Genomic DNA, 18,198 nt, shown 5'->3' with positions numbered 1-18,198 from the left:
TCTGTAATCTGCATAAGTGCATATGTGAAATGTTAAAAGTCTGAAGGCGATCCGGCATTTAAACTGATTTTATTCCTGAAAATCTGCCTAGTTATGTAACAATTGTAAAAGTATATGTCCTCCAAAGAAACTAATAATCATATTTGTTATATCGAAATGTTTTTAAAATGCCCAATTATGTTCCGTTACTGCACCTGAATACCTGCGCGATGTAGCGATGTCATTAATCAATCAGTAAACGTTTCTATAATACGTATGCATGTCCTTAATATGTTTTGAGCAGGGTTAATGCTCTGCTGTCATGTTTAAAGGTAAAATACAATGGAACATTGAAGCCTTTAAACTGTTGAATCAAAAAATATATTTCTGAAAAACCCTATAATAAATCAATAGCGCGGTGCTTCAGCTGCATGTAAGAAATTGTTTAGAAGAAAGAAGAAAAGGAAAAGAATGAGAAGAAAACATGTAAGAAAAAGATGAGAAAGAAGAAATAGAAGAATGCAAAGTCAAAGTCAGAGAAGTTGCAGAAAAGAAGGAGACATTTAAAAAGAAGAAGAAAAAGAAAACGGTTAAAAAGAAGTTGAAGATGCTGAAGAAGAAGAATTCAATGTTGAAAACAAATAAGACGGCAAATAAGAGAATGAAAATGGTGTAAAATGAAGGAGAAGAAGACACATAAAATGAAGATGCAGAGAAAGAAGAAGATGGTGAAAAATAAGAGGAAGAAGATGATGCTGAAAAAGAAGAGAAGGACAAAGGTGTTACTGAAAAAGAAGGAAGAAATGCCAGCAAAATGATTAGCAGCATTAACTGGCTTATAGCCAGTTATAAAGAACGTGTTTATCTACTCGCCATAAGGAAGGAATAATTATGGGCCATGTGGAATGTGAACTGTTAACTTTAACAGATGATGTAGGCAGCTTTAAGGTGAAATATAGCCGGAACAATTAGGGATGTTAAAATGATAATGTCTGCATTTTATGTTGTGAATAAAGGTTTAGTTTCGTATAACGTGTCTGATAGTGATGCTGAGAAAGGCTTTTGCCATGTTCAGAAATAGTCTTCTCATAATCGAAGAACGACTGGTTATAATGTAAAGCTTTTTGTTTGAGTGCCACTTTGTCATTCTGCTGAACTTAGAATTGAAAGAGGGTGTTCTGTATTCTGTAATGTTATGCCAATGTAATATGTATGAAACTAACGTATTTAGTAAGTGAAATAATTACCCAGCATCTTGTAGCTAAGTATTACTTTGAATAAAAGAACCGGTGATGTAGAGTTTTGTAGAGGGACTAAAATTAAAAAGGAGATATATTTGCTACTATCATTATGAGATTATGTTGGTGAGAGAGTATGTCAAAGAGAAGAAAATATAATTTTGGGGGGAAGATAAGAAAATGTGCATATTCTTGTATGAAAACTTGTAGCAGTATGAGTTTGGAATGGTGAGTGCAGAAGCTTTGCATAGGAATTGCTGTGTTGGGTTCCTATAGTGTTGGAAGTTGTGGGGAAAAATGAGTGTAAATGCAGCCAAAACATTTTTTTTTTTTTTTTTGTCATTTTTGATGGAGGATATATACTCGTCATATATATATATATATATATATATATATATATATATATATATATATATATATATATATATGTATATATATATATATATATATAAAACTTTTTGCAATTCAACCATATAGACGGCAGTCTGTGCCTGACTTGTCCACCAAGTTTCAGTCATAATAAATGTACAGCAGTCTTTGTGTTATCATTATTTAATGATAAGGACTTCTAGATACAACATGCAAAATTGTTAATTACTAACACACTCATTTCTTGGTATTATTCTGATTTCTTCAGTCGAGGAACAATCTTGAGGATTATTCTTTTAGATATTATTTTTTAGATAACCCCCACATTTTAAAAATCTGGGGTTTAAGATCCAGTGTGTGTAAAGCTCATTGAGGATCACATCTACTGATGAAACGATCATCAAAGTGTCCCCGATATCATTGAACAGTGATAGAACAAAGACTGTGGGACATGTATAACTGAAATATGGTGAGCAAGTCAAACATAGAATGACGTTTATTTGTATACAAATATGGTTGGAAATTTTATTGAGTGACATTTGTTTTGGAAGGAATGCCAATATTAATGGTCAGCAAAGAATAGTTGGTACATAAATAAGTTAGAATTAATTTGAGCAACTGTGTAGCCTAAGTAGAGAGATTAATCTATTATTATACAGGGTGGCATGATAAAATTGTTGCACTAGAAAAGACAACATGATCCCATTTCTGTTTGATAAAAACCAGTTTTCTTTTTTTGCTGCGGACCATCTACTAGTTGGCAAGCTGTATACAAATCCTAAGAGCCTTCTATCATGTCTGAAAGTAACACAACGTCCAACGAGCCACATCAGAGATGCGCCACTGTACAACTCATGCTCTCTACTGATCCAAGTTATGACAACAGGACCATTGCTCGCACCCTCAAAATGCATCACTGGATTGCCACGAATAACGGTAACGTGCCTAGAGTGATAAAAGCAACGTTTCCAGTCACGGTTATGGTCTTTGGTGTGGTTTCAAGGTCACATCATGCCACCTCACATCTTCGAAGTCGGCTTGAAAGTCAGCACCAAAGTGTACCTGAATGTGCTGAAGAGTATTGTGATCCTCTGGTGCAAACAGGTGACCGCTGGAAGACCCTGAGTGTGGCAGCAGGATTCGGTGCCAGCCGACAAGTCCAAAGAGACCCAAGCTTGGCTTTAGAAGGAGTGCCACGACTTTGTACCTTCTCTCACTGGTCTCCTCATCCTCTCCTTTCCTGAACTTGCTGGACTACTTCGTTTGGTGATACGTCAAGAACATTACTAACATGAACTCCCACACAACACCAAAGCCAATCTGATCACAGTCATCCACCGAATATTCGCCAAGCTCCTGGTATTGATTGTGGAAAGGGCATGCTTCCAGTTCCGGACCCGTATCAAGGCAGTGATTGAGGCTGAAGATGGCTACTTTGAATAGATGTCAGCTCTGCTGCATCATCAAGTTACCTGAATTGATTTTTCCAATAAAAGTTTTAAAATAAAGTTATAGTGTTCTTTTCTTTATAGCAACTTTTATCGTTCAACCATGTACTTAAACTCTGAATTTGTAATCGTCTCAAATTTTAATGCCATCATGTCATTTCTAGCAAACTCTTTTCAAACTTAACAACTAAGGATAGAGTGGTATATGTTTTGGTTTCAATTCTAACTGATGGCACCCAATCATTTCCTTTTTTAACTTTTGAAATGGCAACTATATATTGGATACAATATAATAATCAATGAATTATTGGTTTTATAATAAAAAATATGAAATCTGCATGAATTAATATATTCAAGCATATTTTACAACTAGGTCATGCCAGGGGTAAAGGGGCACTTCTATATATTGGGTACAATATAATAATCAATAAATTGGCTCTATAATAATAAACATGAAATCTACATACATTAAAATATCATATTTAAGCGTATCTTATGACTGGGCAATGCCGGGCAGCCTTCTAGTAGGATTACAAAATCAGTGAGTTCAAACAAACAAAGCCATCAATTAGATTAATTGAATAGCTCTATAGAAGATGCCAATTCATCCTAATATGAATCCAAGAGAAGCTAACCGAGATGAAACCAGAGAAAGTAAGGGAAAATATTATATAGGCCCTGCAGTAAAGACTTTTCTCGTTGACTTACACTGACAGGTGTGCCTTTATAAGAATATTCAAAGTTTGTCACTTAGCATTTTTATAATGTCGATATGTGTAGCATGGAGCTTTTAAAGAGGCAGCCTGACACTACTGAAGTGCTGTCTGGGCGGATGTGATGCAGAATCTGAAATTGGTAGTGAGGACCGTGCATCACTGAAGACCAACTTTTGTGCATCTAAAAAGGTATTTTTCGATTAGTTACATCCTGATTTTTAATGAATAATTGTTGATTTGTTTATGAAAACTATTTGTATTGATCGTTGAATTTTGTTGATTTTGCTGTAATACATGCAATTATTTTCATTGCTGAACGATTTCTTTGTATAAAACTCTTGGTTTTGTGTAGCCTTGCCTTAAAGGAAAAAAAAAAGGGTTGTTTTTAGATGTGTAATGGAGAAAGGAATAGTAAGAAGACGTCATTCGAAATTAACAATTTATTAAATTATGAAATTTATGATGAGAATGTGGAATATTAACTGGTAATAATATGCTTTTAAAAGTCAATATAGATTTGATCTTTTCAAATGCAATAGGTTACATGGTAGGTTTAACAGAGTATCAATGCCAATATTGGCTCAGATTATTCAGAAATTATCTCTTTGACCACATCCCAGGCATCACCCTTGAATCATTACTTGCCAACCAGAGAATACATTCTCCTATTAAGAAATACAAAAAAACAAAAAAGACTTTTTATGCTGTGTTTTGTGTTTTTCTATCCTGGGATGTCAAGCCAGTTCAACTGTTGCTCCATCTTAACATGGTTTTCACGACTTTGTTATGGTTCCTATTAGATGTCCTTTTGACAGATCGCAACTATCAGTCTTTGATATGTTTAACCATGCATATCATTCTCACATTATTAAACAATGGTCTTTTCAACTGTTAACATTTATCTTTCCCAGATATCATCAAAATAAGCAATATATACTATCATACTTTCCCTTACTCTCTACCTGTGCCTAAAACTGAATGAAAATTCTATGAGCCAAGTTTTTTTGCTAGAACTTCTTAGCCGACTTATAACATGGTCGTTTTCAAGTCTAATGTAAATAAGTTCTTGGTGTACCATCTTTTTAAATAATTAAACTCTAACCAGGTTCCACAATTACCATGTTGTCTCACCATCTACCCAACACTCAGTAATCCTTATCCTCAAATGGCCTTTGGGCCTTGATAAATGATGACCCTCACCCTCGTAAAAAATCTTTTGTATCCTCAAGAAAAAAAAAACACATGACATGACAGTGTTGGTGTTGGAGACAAGACACCAGCGCATGTGTTACTAAAAACGTAAAAATAGAACATCAAATTCTTTTTCTCTTCATTGTTAACTCCTGATTCTGTAAAAAAAAAAAAAATAAAATAAATAAATTAAAAAAAATAAAAAAATATGGGTAATACATTGAAAATATATATATAAAATATACTTATTTTTTACAGCCAAACCCAGCACTACTTACCCCTGAATTGACTGGAGTCAAACATGCTAAAGGGAGTATTTTGGAAATCTTGTTAATGGTATAGCCTGCTTTTTTCATTTCAAACAAGTCATTTGGACGTAAGGAGCTATTATTTGGGACGCTCGCTATCTAACACAGGATTGCAGGGAGTTGAGCAACATTTACATTCAAACTTCTGTATGTTAGTACAGTCAGGAAAGCAGGAAACAGGGAAGGAATTCCAAAGCCTGGTAGTTCAAGGGAAGAAAGTATTATAGTAGAAATCTTGCTGACACCTAGGGACCTCAACAATCAAGAGGTGATACGAGGGACGTGCAATAAGTAATGCCCCTGACCCACTTCCCATAGCAGTAGAGCAACGAAAGTTAGCACAGTTATTAGTCTTTCTCTACATAGGAACCACCTAGAGTTATGCATTTCTCTCATCGTTTGATGCAGCTCTGAAGACCGTTTTTGTAGAACACCCCAGGTTGGTCCTCCAACCACAATGTGACTTCAGAAATCAAGGCTGCATCATCTGGGAAACGCTTTCCTTTCAAAAACAACTTCATGGTTGGGAAGAGGTGAAAGTCAGAGGGTGCAAGGTCAGGAGAGTAGGGAGGATAGAGTAGATTTCATAACCACACGCCCGTGCTTCTGATCTGGCGATATGCGAGTTGTGGACCGGAGTATTGTCCTGCAGGAGGAGGATACCTTTGCTGATCTTGCCCCACCTCTTGATTTTGATAGCTTCCCTTAATTTCCTCAAAAGTGAAGCATAATAGGCTCCTGTAATTGTGGTACCCTTTGCCAGGAAATCTGTCATCACTACTCCGTCCTGGTCCCAGAAGACTGCGAGCATGACCTTGCCAGCGGAGGGCTGCACCCTTGCCTTCTTTGGAGGTGGTGAGTCTAAGTGCTGACAAAGTGAGAAGAAAAAGCTGTATTCTAGGTTGGCAGTATTTTGCACGAACAGTTGGCAGAGGTGGCAGAAATTTTCTGTTCTATGTCTCTCCTTGTAGCCATGTCACTAGTAAGAGTGTTGGAGGTAAATGTTTTATCTGGGCTGACGTTATCCGCCTGATAGTCAGGGACCTGAACCTTGGATTAACCACAAAGGAGGCTGTCCTATCAACAGGTGCAAAATACTGGGGCAGCTGTATTGCCATTTAGTGAATGGATTCTGGACCATGCAGTAGCTTCTGGTGGGGCCTCTCGATGCCATATTAGTGGGTAACTGTTACGGCTTTACCTTATCATGTTCTACAAAAAAAAATTTTTTTCTTTTTCTCTCTTAGTTTCCCCTCTCTGTCCTGCTCTAAGCAAGTCTGATGACCTAGTCCACAAATTCAAAATTCCATCATGACAAGTTTCAAGAAAAAATACACGATTAAACCCAGATCTCTAAGTTCCAACATAGATCCCCACTACCATGTCTCCTTCTCCAACATCAGGGGTCTACGTTCTAACCTTCCAGAGATTGAAACCCAATTACAGGAGGCGAAACCAGACCTTTTATTTTTAAGCGAAACTGGCATTAGACAGACCATTTCCCTAGATGAGTTCGTAATTAAAGAATACTCTAACTTAACTCCCAAATCTGACCCCCAAGATCACCATGGGCATGGAATATGTGCCTATATTAAAGATAGCTTTCCATGTGGTAGAGACATCTCCAGAGAATATCCTAACTTACTCTATATGTGCTTCCGGGTTGCACTTGCTCACACTACTGTTTATATTTACTCTCTATCGCCCCCACAACAGCGGAGTTACTATATCAAAAGCATATCTGAGAAAATTGACCACGTCCTATCTGCTTATCCTTCAGCTAACATTCACGTATGTGGAGACTTCAATGTTCACAACGTGGAATGGTTGACCCACTCAAATAAGACCGATGATGAGAGGAGGTTCTGTCATGATTTCTCCATTACTTATGACCTCACTCAGATTGTTCACGAACCCACCTGTGTGCCCGACAATGACAGCCAGTATGCGAGTCTACTAGATCTTTTTCTCCCAACTTGCCCTGAACTATGTTCAGTTTCTCCTCTGTCTACTCTTGAATCTTCGACCACTCTGTTGTATCAATTAAGATAAAAATGAAATGTAATAATTCCTCAGACGTACCTCTCCACCGTACAGTATATCGATACACTATGGCTGACTGGGATAGCTTCCATACATTTATATCAGATCTACCTCTGCGTTCAATGTTTAAAAAGGATGTGTCCTCTATAGTATCAGACTGGAATGGTTCATTGTAGCTATAGACCGTTTCATACCCTCGAAAAAGTTCCAGCAAAAACCTAACAGCCAGCCATGGTTCTCTCCAGAATGTGCTGCTGCCATTGCGCACAGAAATCACTTTTTCCACTGCTTCCAACGTAATAGATGTATGGAAACTAAAGCCGCTTTCAGGACTGCCAGCAACCATTGTAAGAAAGTAATAAAGAACGCAAGAGAGTTGTATGCTCAATCCGTCAAGTACAAAGTAGTTGAACAGCGGCTTGGTTCCCACCAGTTTTGGCAAATAGCAAACAGAATCCTGAACAGAAGTGTGTGCTCTATCCCAACTATTATCAATGGACCTGAGGTCATCTCGTCAGCATCAAACAAAGCCAAACTCTTTGTCAAGAACTTTGCAGCTAATTCTACCCTTTGCGACCAAGGCCGCCAACCCCCAATATTTCCTCTTGTATCAGAAAACACGCTATGTGATATACATATATCTGTACACGATATTGCCAAGCTAATCAAAAACCTTGATTCCAGTAAAGCAATCAGCCCTGACGGTATTCCAATTATAGTACTCCAAAAACTTCAACCAGAACTAGCGCCCATACTTGCAAAACTGTTTAAACGTTGTCTTGAGGAGAATTGCTTCCCATCTCCCTGGAATATCTCATTAGTATGCCCTGTATTTAAGAATTCAGGTGATTGCTCATGCCCCCCTCAGTACAGGCCAATAAGTCTCCTGTGCATCATGAGTAAGTTGCTGGAATCCATGTTAAATAGAGAAGTAATCAACCATCTCAACAAAAATAACCTTCTTAGTGACACACAATATGGTTTCCGTTCTGCTAAATCTACAGCAGATGTGCTTACAGTTATATCTCATAGGATTAGCAAATCTGTCGACGGAGGCAACTTTTCTCGGGCAATTGCTCTTGACATATCTAATCCCTTTGATAAGGTATGGCATAAAGGTTTACTTCACAAGATCTCTAGCTATGGTATAGCTGGAAATGTCTTCTCCATTATTAAATAATTTCTTTCTGATAGGTTCATAAGAGTAGTAGTTGATGGGCAAAAATCAGAAGCTCACAGTATTAATGCAAAAATCATTACTTACCCTATATTAATGCTGGAGTCCCTCAGGGGGCCATCCTGGGCCCAACTCTTTTCCTGATCTACATTAATGATCCGCCAAATCACATCCTTACATTATTTATAGACATTTATGCTAATGACATTACCATCTATGGTAGCACATCTAAGACAGTAAACGACCAAGTTCTCTCCTATTCTCTCTCCTCTGATCTTGAACATGTAGTACAATGGGGAAAGGAGTGGCTGGTTACTTTTAATGCATCTAAAACCAAGCTTCTCCCTTTACATAATCAACGTTCTAATCCTCATCTGGCATCAACTGAAATAAATGGCTCTCCTCTTGAGGAGGCCTCAAGTTTTGACAAGCTTCTGGGCTCGACCTTTACTCCTAATCTTAAATGGAACACGTACATTAAATCTGTTGCCAAGGACGCTGGGAAAATGGTGGGATCCTTCTATCGATCCAGTAGATATCTCACTGCTGATGCAATTCTCTATCTATATAAGAGCCAGGTACGTCCAAGGATGGAATACTGTTGCCACATCTGGGCAGAAGCTGCTAGAAAGAACTTGTCCTGCCTTGATAGAGTTCAAAATAGACTTTGTAGCCTTGTAGGAGATGTCCTTTTTTCTTCCCTGCAGCCTCTATCTCACAGAAGAGATGTTGTGAGTTTGTCTCTGCTGTATCGTTATTTTCATGGAAAGTGTTCGACTGAGCTTCAGTCAATGGTCCCCCCTCGCCAAACTTTCACAAGAAACACTCGTCTAGCTGAAAACACTATCAATAATTCCCCCCACTCGTTATCTGTGCCTAAACCTAAACGTAGATTCCATGAACAAAGCTTCTTTCTTAGAACTGCATACCTGTGGAATTGTGTTCCGTTTTCCTGCTTTCCAGCTGACTACAATATGGTTGTCTTCAAATCTAACGTAAACATGTTCTTGATGTGCTATTCCACTTGTTACCAAATTTACCGAATTTCCATTACTAACGATTACTATATTGTCCAATTTCTACTGTACATTCTTTAACCCTTATCCTCGAGTGACCTCTTGGCCTTGATAAGTGGTGATGCCGATATAAAAAAAAAAAAAAGTGCTTCCACTGCATTGACTGGGCTTTGGTCTCTGGATCATAGTGATGGACCCAGGTTTCATCCTGTGTAATTATGGAAGGAATAAGAGGTCATCCTGATGTGTAACTGAAATGAACTTTTGACAGCAACTGGATTTAATTAAAAATTTTTCTTAAACAACATGGATAAGTGTTGTGGGGACTCCCAATGCACAAGATATGAACTCTCTGAATTGTATAAATTAACTGAGATTACGACTCTCGGTGTGGTCAGTGTACTTGCTAAAACTATTGCTCTTGTTTGTGATGTTTATTTGTTTCAATATATTTTACCTTTCCTAACTCATCTCCGTGTCCATGTTTTCCTTAGTGACCCTTCCCGGGCCACAACAACTTGACAACGAGGGATTTGAATTTTCAAAGGGAATATCCACAACAATTGTGCAACACAACATTAAGTTAAGCAATCACCTATCTATTTTTCTATTAGATATTCACACTTACCGAATCCAAAGTGCCTGCAATGTCTTGTTTTTCGAACTTCCATTTTCAAGAGGTCAACAATGTATGTTTAGTGTTTGAGGTGTTTTGTGGTTGTCAGTAATTTGGGATGGGTGGACACAGATCCGTTTAAAAAAAACAAAAAAAAACAAAACAAGATACAACGAAAATGAGGCAGAAGGAAAATAGTGAATAATATTGTCAATGAATGAGACTAGCTAAGTTAGTTAAAGTTATACAATTAATTTTTATTTATTATAGAAAATAAATATTGAGGGGAAAACAAGGAAAAAGTTCACCTTCAGATCTAAATTAAGATTTTATAACAACAACGTCTTGTCCACACAGCGATATGGAAGTGAAATTTGGCATCTAAAAATCAGCTAAGAGAAAAATTAAATGCGTTTGATTCCAAATGTCTAGAAATATTTTAGGGATCAAGGGCATTGCCAACAAGGTTCAGATGGAAGCAGAGAGAATTAGTCTGTATATAAGTGCTAATAAAACTCCAGATTTGCTCTCTGGAACACATCAGCCACTTACAAACGCCTTTATCGACCAAAAAGAAATAGCTATAGTTGACAACTTCACCTATTTAGGAAGCTTCACAAACGAGGAAGACAGTATAGACTATGAGTTGCAGTGCAAGATAAATAAAGCCTCAGCAGCATTTAACCAGAAATGAAAGATCTGAAGAAATCAAAATTTCACCCTCAGATCTAAATCAAGCTTTTATAACAGCAACGACTTGTCCATACTGCTATATCAAAGTAAAACGTGGTATCTTGAAATCAGCTAAGAGAAGAAATAAGATACATTTAATTCCAAGTGCTTTAGAAAGATTCTAGGGATCCAATGGAGCGATTGAATTACCAACCAAGAAGTCAGAGGTCACACTAACAGGTAGTAGCATTAATAATCTGCAAGCGACCTCTAGGCTAGCTTGGACATGCCCTAAGATTGGCTCCAAGTTGCTTGAACCTACTCTCCAAACTTCTCTCTAGGAGCGCAATAGAGCCCCCCCCCATATTTGGCTCTGGGATTCTTTTTTGGTCTGATGAAGTGTTATCCTTAAATTGGGATTCCACTGAAACATGTATGCACATATGTAATCAATAATGTTTGTATAATAAACAGACTATATATATATATATATATATATATATATATATATATATATATATATATATATATATATATATATACATATATAATTATGATGCTAAGAATGTTTAGGAGTTAAAATCAATGCATTATTATGTAATAAGGTAGCATTTTGTAAGACTCCATTTCTCTGGATCTTGTAGCGTTTTTCTTCTGATTACATGCATAATATTAAATAGATTTTAACTTGAAATAGGTGGCGTGGTCAGGGGGGCAAGAGCGGTGGTCCGCCCTGGGCGGCACATGCCAGAAGACGGCATTTTGAGGGAGTAAAAATAGAAAATGGGAAAAACTACAATAATAAAAAGCTAACAAATCTCTGAAATTTTATACCAAAGTAGTTTTTAAGGTTGTAATATTTTTGTGCTTTTGTGTATAATACTGTTTTTAAACGGATTTTGGAGCCTTGATTTTAATTCCATGAAAATAAATATTTTGAGGACTTTCTGGAATTTTGAAGGTTAACGGATTATAAATAGCCAGCGGGGGAGCAAGGTGGGGGGCAAATCTTACGACCGCTCCGGGTGGCAAAAATAGTTGCTATGCCGCTGCTCGTATTGGTGCCTCATTTAATAATATTTAAAAAAAAAACAAATTATCGCCTATACAAAAATTTTGGTAATCATTAAAGATCGTGTCTGTCAAATAAGATGGCCACGTGATGTCAGGTTTTATGTAAAAAAACGAAAACTTAGTGAAACTGAAACGAAATCTGAAACGAGCACATTCATAAAAAACAGTGAAATTGTAAAATCTTTTTGAAACTTGTGAAATATTTACATATTTTTAAATATTTTTATTCTTCGATTAATTTTTTTTGAAACCTCTAAAAGACTTAAAATTTTAAAATTAAATAGTTTTGTGAATACAAGACTTTACATGAACCTGTGAAATAAATTTATTTTTGAAGCCCATGAAAGGATTACATTTTCGAAATAAAATAGTTTTGTAAATAATTACGCAACATTTCAATTCGTTTCATTCCTCATTGTTAACATTTCAGTTTTGTATTCCGTTTCAGGTTCACTCAGTTTTTGTTTTTACATAAAACCTAATATCAGGCAACCATCTTGTTTGGTGAACGCAATTTTTAACAATTACCCAAATTTTTATCGCATTACTATCGATTACCCGTATTTGTATGTATGTGAATAAATGAGAGACAAAGCGGGGGGGGGGGTAGTGAATAAGAAATTGCAAAGCGATAGCTAGTGGGTGAAGCCATTTAATCATAATAAAGATGGAAGTGTAAGAATTGAATGATCAATAACAGAGGGAAAGACAATTAGAAAGGATAAAAAAAGTCGTAGTTTCTTTTTGATTTGATCAGCTCTTCATGCATCGTCCTCATCATCTTCTTCGTTAAATGGTTGATGTCTTCGATTGTTCTTTCAGCTAAACTGATTGACTCATCTAAATCCCCATCAGGCGACTGAAACAAACATAAAATATTAGAAAAAAAATCTGTACAAATGTATTTTTTTTTTTCAATTCCAAGTTGGAACAAAATATAAAATAGATTAAAACAGGTAACATAAATTTGAACATATACATAGAAGACATTACCAAAGCTGCTGCAAAGAAGGTGCGCTCCCTCTACCATGCTAGAAAAATACTCACATCTGACAGTATCCTATATGCTATTACAATTATCCTATCATACTAGAAGGCTACTTACACCGAGTATTTTATATCTCTACAAGGCCATGGTTCACCCATGCATTTAGTATTGTTTCCACATCTGGGCTGGTGCATCTGCCACTAGTTTCTTACTCTTGGATAGAGTTAAAAAAAAGAGTCGCCAACCTAATAGGTCCTGAACTATCAACTAAACTCCAACCTCTGTCCCATTGCCAAAACATGGCATCTTTGTGCCTGTTTTACAAGTATTTCAATGGCAACTGCTCTGATGCACCCCAAGCAGCAAAATCCCACCCCTACACTGTAGAGATCCGTAGATGACGTAAAGCCTTCTACTCGAATAGCTTTTTTCCTCGGATTGCTGCACTTTGAAATTCCCTCCCAGGCCCCTGCTTCCCTGACTGTACTGACATGCAGAAATTCAAGTGTAATGTGAACAGACATCTTGCTGCCCAACTCCATAAATAGTATCCCTGCAAATCTGGTCCCAAATATTAGCCCCTCACGACTAAGTGGCCTTTTGTTTGGGATGAAACGGCAATAAAAAAATAAATAAATAAAAATTTCTACAAAGTCATTATTCACCCATGAATGTAATGTCATTGCCACATGTAGACCAGTGCATCCACCACTTGTCTCTCTCTAGTAAACAGGGTCCAAAATAGAATCGCCAATCTAATAGGTCCTGAACTATCAACCTAGCCATGGATTTCATAATAGCAGGCCTCTGCACTAAAAATCTCATGACCTGCTAACGTCACAGGTGAAGTCCTAGGGTTATAGACCTACAGTACTGACTATTACGAAGGATGATTACTTTAGATGTTGCAAGCAACTCCAAGAAAAAACATTTGATGGATTGCACACACGCAAATGGATTCCATATGAAGAATGCAGGATTTTCCACCATTGTCTAATGGAATGCATAATAATTTGGTCCAGAAATATGTGAGAGGATATCGGTCAAAGGATTAAAGCAATAGACAATAGGAAATGCTAAACATTCTAATAGGAAAAGAATGTTTGTATAAATAAATTGTCACAAAGAGAAAGCCGGTTAGTCAATCAGAGAGAGGGAGGCTGTCATATTTCTTCACTGTCTGACATCCGACACAACCATGTGCCTCACCGCACACACTTTTCAGAAATGTCAAAACATTACAATTTATAATCAAAAACTGATTTGTCGGTGCAAAATAAAAGCAATATATTTTTTTATAGATCAGCTGTGTTGTGGTTTTACTCGTGTCAGTGTGTATATATATTGTACCAGAGACAAAAGTAGATATTATTAATTATATAGACTGGACAAACGCATTTTGGACAACCAGCCATAACGAATATGTAACAATTATTTTCTACTTCAATTCTTAAAGAAATTACTGAAGAATTCATAAAACTGGTTCAAAAGTGACATTATTTTATTTCCTGAAAGATAAAAAATTATTTTACATTTGGACACATGCAAGTAAAAGGGAATATTTTTTGTCGGGAAAATACTGTGAAGTTTTATATTTGTTAAAAGGTGTATTTAATTATTAATTCACGAGTGACTTTAATTTTAAGTAAAAAAAAAAAAAAATGCACCCGTTTTCAAATAATTTTAAATGAAATGTTTCACAGTCCTATTTTCTTGATAATACAGCAAACAATGTTGAATCATTTATCCCTTAACTGTATAATGATCTAAATTTTTTTTAAAAAGTGAATTTTTGGTCAGGAAGTTGAAAATTAATCTTTTTATCTTTTAAACCTGTTAAACAAAAAAATTTGCTGGAGATTTTTTTCCCATTTTTTTTTTTTGTTTTGTTTCTATACAGTATGTATTTTGGAGAAATCTTTAGTTTTCGATATCAGGAGTTAGTAAACGTAGCAAACGTTTAGTCTCGACCGTAAGTGTTTTAACTTGTTCATTGTTTTCATTTTTTGATTTATTAAATAAATTCCATTAAAACGGCAGGAAGTCGGAATGATGCACTAAAGTTGACTGTCTTTTGTTAATTCCCTGAACAGGGTTCAACTTTATTTTCTTAAAGGGGCTTTATAACTATAATGTTATAAACAATAAATATTAATAATTTTTATACCTATAGACACTATCGTTTCATGCTTATGCAATCATCATTGTAGGAAGTGATAATTACTGCTGGCCAGGGTATCGTTGTACAAGATAAACTTTTAAACTAATTAACCAATCATTATGAATTTTAAAACACGGCTGTTAGGAGTAAGTTCATGTTATTGGCTGTTCCTCATTTTTTGGCTGACAATCATTCCGTCACATTAACTCTTATCCTCAAGTTGCTCTTGGCCTTGATAAGTAGTGACCCCCCTCCCCCCCCCAAAAAAAAAAGAAAACCCTCTTACATTAGAAAATGGTAAGATGTTCTAAGTTGATATTTAACTTGTGGTCCTTGGCTATGTTGAGTTCATGTGTTCTGCTTGACTTCATAATATAATGATTAAATAACAATCGAGGCATAAACTTACCTGATAATTTCTGTAGCTGAAATGATTTTGTTGTTGTGGAGGCAGGTTTTGACTACAGAAGAGTAAAATACAAAGAGAGATTTATATTAGTAAGAAGAATATTCTGCAAAACATTGATGGAATTTCTTCATTGGAAGTTCATATAAAAAGACATCAGAATATTTTTGAATTAAAATTAAATGAATAATAATAATAATAATAATAATAATAATAATAATAATAATAATAATAATAAGAAGAAGAAGATCTTACCATCCCGGCAGACCACAAGGTGAACATCAAGGAGATAGAGAAGCAAAATAAATACACGGAACTGCCCGGAGAGCCAAAAGGAATATAGAATCTGAAGAAAATCATGATAACAATAATACGAATAATCGTAGGAGCACTAGGAACAATCCCGAAAAACTAATTCACATGAGCTAGAAACGTTAACCGGCCATATAGAAACTACACAAGAATGGAAACGGGGGGGGGGGGCTAGAGAAACATCACACGGAACTGAGACCAGAAAATACATATATATATATATATATATATATATATATATATATATATATATATATATATATATCTAGGTTCAATCCTTGGCTTGGGAGAGATGCTAGTCTAGCAGCACTGATGAGTTGTGATACAACGAAACAGGACTGTATGTCGATGACTACAAATATATTTTAAACCCAGCTCTTTGGGTAGAGCACTGTCATAAATAATCTCACCCGCTACTTAATTGGCTGAAAAATGCGAAGCTCGTTGTTTGTTTGTTTACAAACAGGCGATTTGAGCACTATAAAAGTGGTGGCGGGTGTCTATTTAAATAGACATTCCGACGAGTTATTTACGGGCGTCGCTTCTATGGTCGAGTGGGAGAACTGCCGACTGTCAACACGACGGTTCTAGGTTCAATCCTTGGCTTGGGAGAGATGCTAGTCTAGCAGCACTGATGAGTTGTGATACAACGAAACAGGACTATATGCCGATGACTACAAATATATATATAATATAAAGCTGTGTGCGTGTATGTGTGTGTGTGTATGTGTGTGGTCACGAATAGGCTCTTATATGGTTGACTATTTTAAAAAACTGATTACATATAATGATAGAAGATGTATCGAGACACAGGAATGGGTATGTTTGATCTGGCAGAACGGTAGTTCATTAAAATATTGGGGTCTGTGTTCGCGCCTGGTCCACAAAGTATGGAAATAAAAAATTAAAAAAGAACGTTTACAAATGTTTTTGATATAGATATACATAAGAATACTTTGATAAGTATGTTTTAACTTAAATAGGAATGGTATAATAAAATTGTAGGGTCTCCGTTCGCACCTGGCCTCCATAGAATGGAAATAGGCACAAACTTTAATAAAGACTTTTCATATCTATCTGCATAAGTATACTTTGATAATTATGTTTCAGTTTGAAAAAATATGGTATAATAAAATTATGGGGTGTTCGTACACGGCTGACCACCATAGAATGGAAATATGTCACAAAGTTTAACAAGGTTTTTTTAATATAGATCCAAAATATTATTATGATAAGTGTTTCAGTGTGAATAGGTATGGTATAATAAATTATGGGATTTATCTATTTTATTTTTACTTTCATCATATTTTGCTTTGGTTTTGATACCCCCAAATTCGAAGCTATCTCTTTACAACCCGTCCTTTTCATAACCTATCATACTTTCATAAATCAGAGTCCATTTTCTGTATGCTGTTTTTGAACCAAGTCAACGACGGGTACTTTTGCTAGTATATATATATATATATATATATATAAGCAAACAGTTAATAAAATATGTTAAAAAACACTTTGAAATGAGTTAAAAACATATTTAATCTGAAAAGGAAACACTAGATAAATAGATAGTCCTTAATCCGCGGAGTTTCGAAGAAATACTTTCCTTCTCATTAGAGGGTAGGAATTAGCAAAATACAGGATCAGATTTTGCATGCAGAAGTATTTGATGAAACAACAAGTAAGTCAAAGATCTTACTTGAAAACAAAATAAGTTAAGCAGAGGGAATATGGTAAAGAAAAAGGTGATTACACATGAATGGATAGTCTGGTGGAAGATAAAAAATCCAGTGACGGTAAAATCCAAACTTCAAGAAAGTTAAAAGAATTTCCATTTGTACAAGTAAAATCCAAGGAAATCCCGTAATTGGAAGAAGATGGTCCATAATAATCCAAAGGCAGAAATCCATGGAATAATTCACAAACATGTGTACAAGGAAAAAAAAAATATATATTAATAAAAGAAAAATAAGATGTGCTTTTCACTCTACTTCCGAGACATAACTTATATTATATATATATATATATATATATATATATATATATATATATATATATATATATATATATATATATATTAATAATTTTATATCTACACGCACTAGTGTTTCATGCTTATGCAATCATCATTGTAGGCAAAAAATTAATTAAATTGGGTTAGCATACTACACCAAATAGTCGATAAGGATCAAAAGAATGAGGAGAGAAAGCACTAACCAGACCTCAACTGAATGAGTGTAAAGAGGACTAGGACCTTGGTGAGGCTTATTGCCACCCAAATTCCAGTGATGACTAATGGTCGTTGCTAGTGAGAAGTCAATGGCAAACTGCTGTTGCGATAATGCAAATTGATTTGTAAAAGATATCGAAAAAGGGGGAGACTACTGGAAATCTGAGGAGACTTGTTGTTACCTAGACTCCAGGGAACACTACCGGTTGTTTTCAACAGCCAATCTCTGATGATGATCTGTGTGAGAACTCCTAGTAAGT

At 35.7% G+C, this 18,198-nt stretch overlaps 1 protein-coding gene and 1 long non-coding RNA gene across 3 annotated transcripts in view; both read right to left on the bottom strand.

Moving 5' to 3' along the window:
• LOC145286216 (uncharacterized) overlaps positions 1 to 11,276 on the bottom strand; it is a 34,222-nt gene extending 22,946 nt beyond the window's left edge. The window contains exons 1-2 of one of the 2 annotated variants that reach the window (XR_013869129.1): positions 10,114 to 11,276; positions 4,618 to 5,099 (exon numbers count right to left, since the gene is read on the bottom strand). This is a non-coding gene — a long non-coding RNA (uncharacterized LOC145286216). Of the gene's footprint in view, positions 1 to 4,617; positions 5,100 to 10,113 lie in introns of those variants that run through there. The other variant, XR_013869130.1, reaches the window with a different exon arrangement.
• Positions 11,277 to 12,483: 1,207 nt separating this feature from the next.
• LOC145286212 (uncharacterized) overlaps positions 12,484 to 18,198 on the bottom strand; it is a 101,433-nt gene continuing 95,718 nt past the window's right edge. Inside the window, exons 15-16 of the mRNA XM_080135013.1 lie at positions 15,406 to 15,457; positions 12,484 to 12,706 (exon numbers count right to left, since the gene is read on the bottom strand). Of these exons, the coding sequence (XP_079991139.1) occupies positions 12,560 to 12,706; positions 15,406 to 15,457 (199 nt within the window). The 3' untranslated portion in view covers positions 12,484 to 12,559. The remainder of the gene's footprint in view (positions 12,707 to 15,405; positions 15,458 to 18,198) is intronic.

Source organism: Euprymna scolopes, chromosome 10, assembly GCF_053919585.1.
Source record: "Euprymna scolopes isolate OS-2025 chromosome 10, ASM5391958v1, whole genome shotgun sequence".
Taxonomy (NCBI): domain Eukaryota; kingdom Metazoa; phylum Mollusca; class Cephalopoda; order Sepiida; family Sepiolidae; genus Euprymna; species Euprymna scolopes.
The sequence above is the reverse complement of the archived record's forward strand: the minus strand, read 5'-3'. Positions and strand labels throughout refer to the sequence as shown.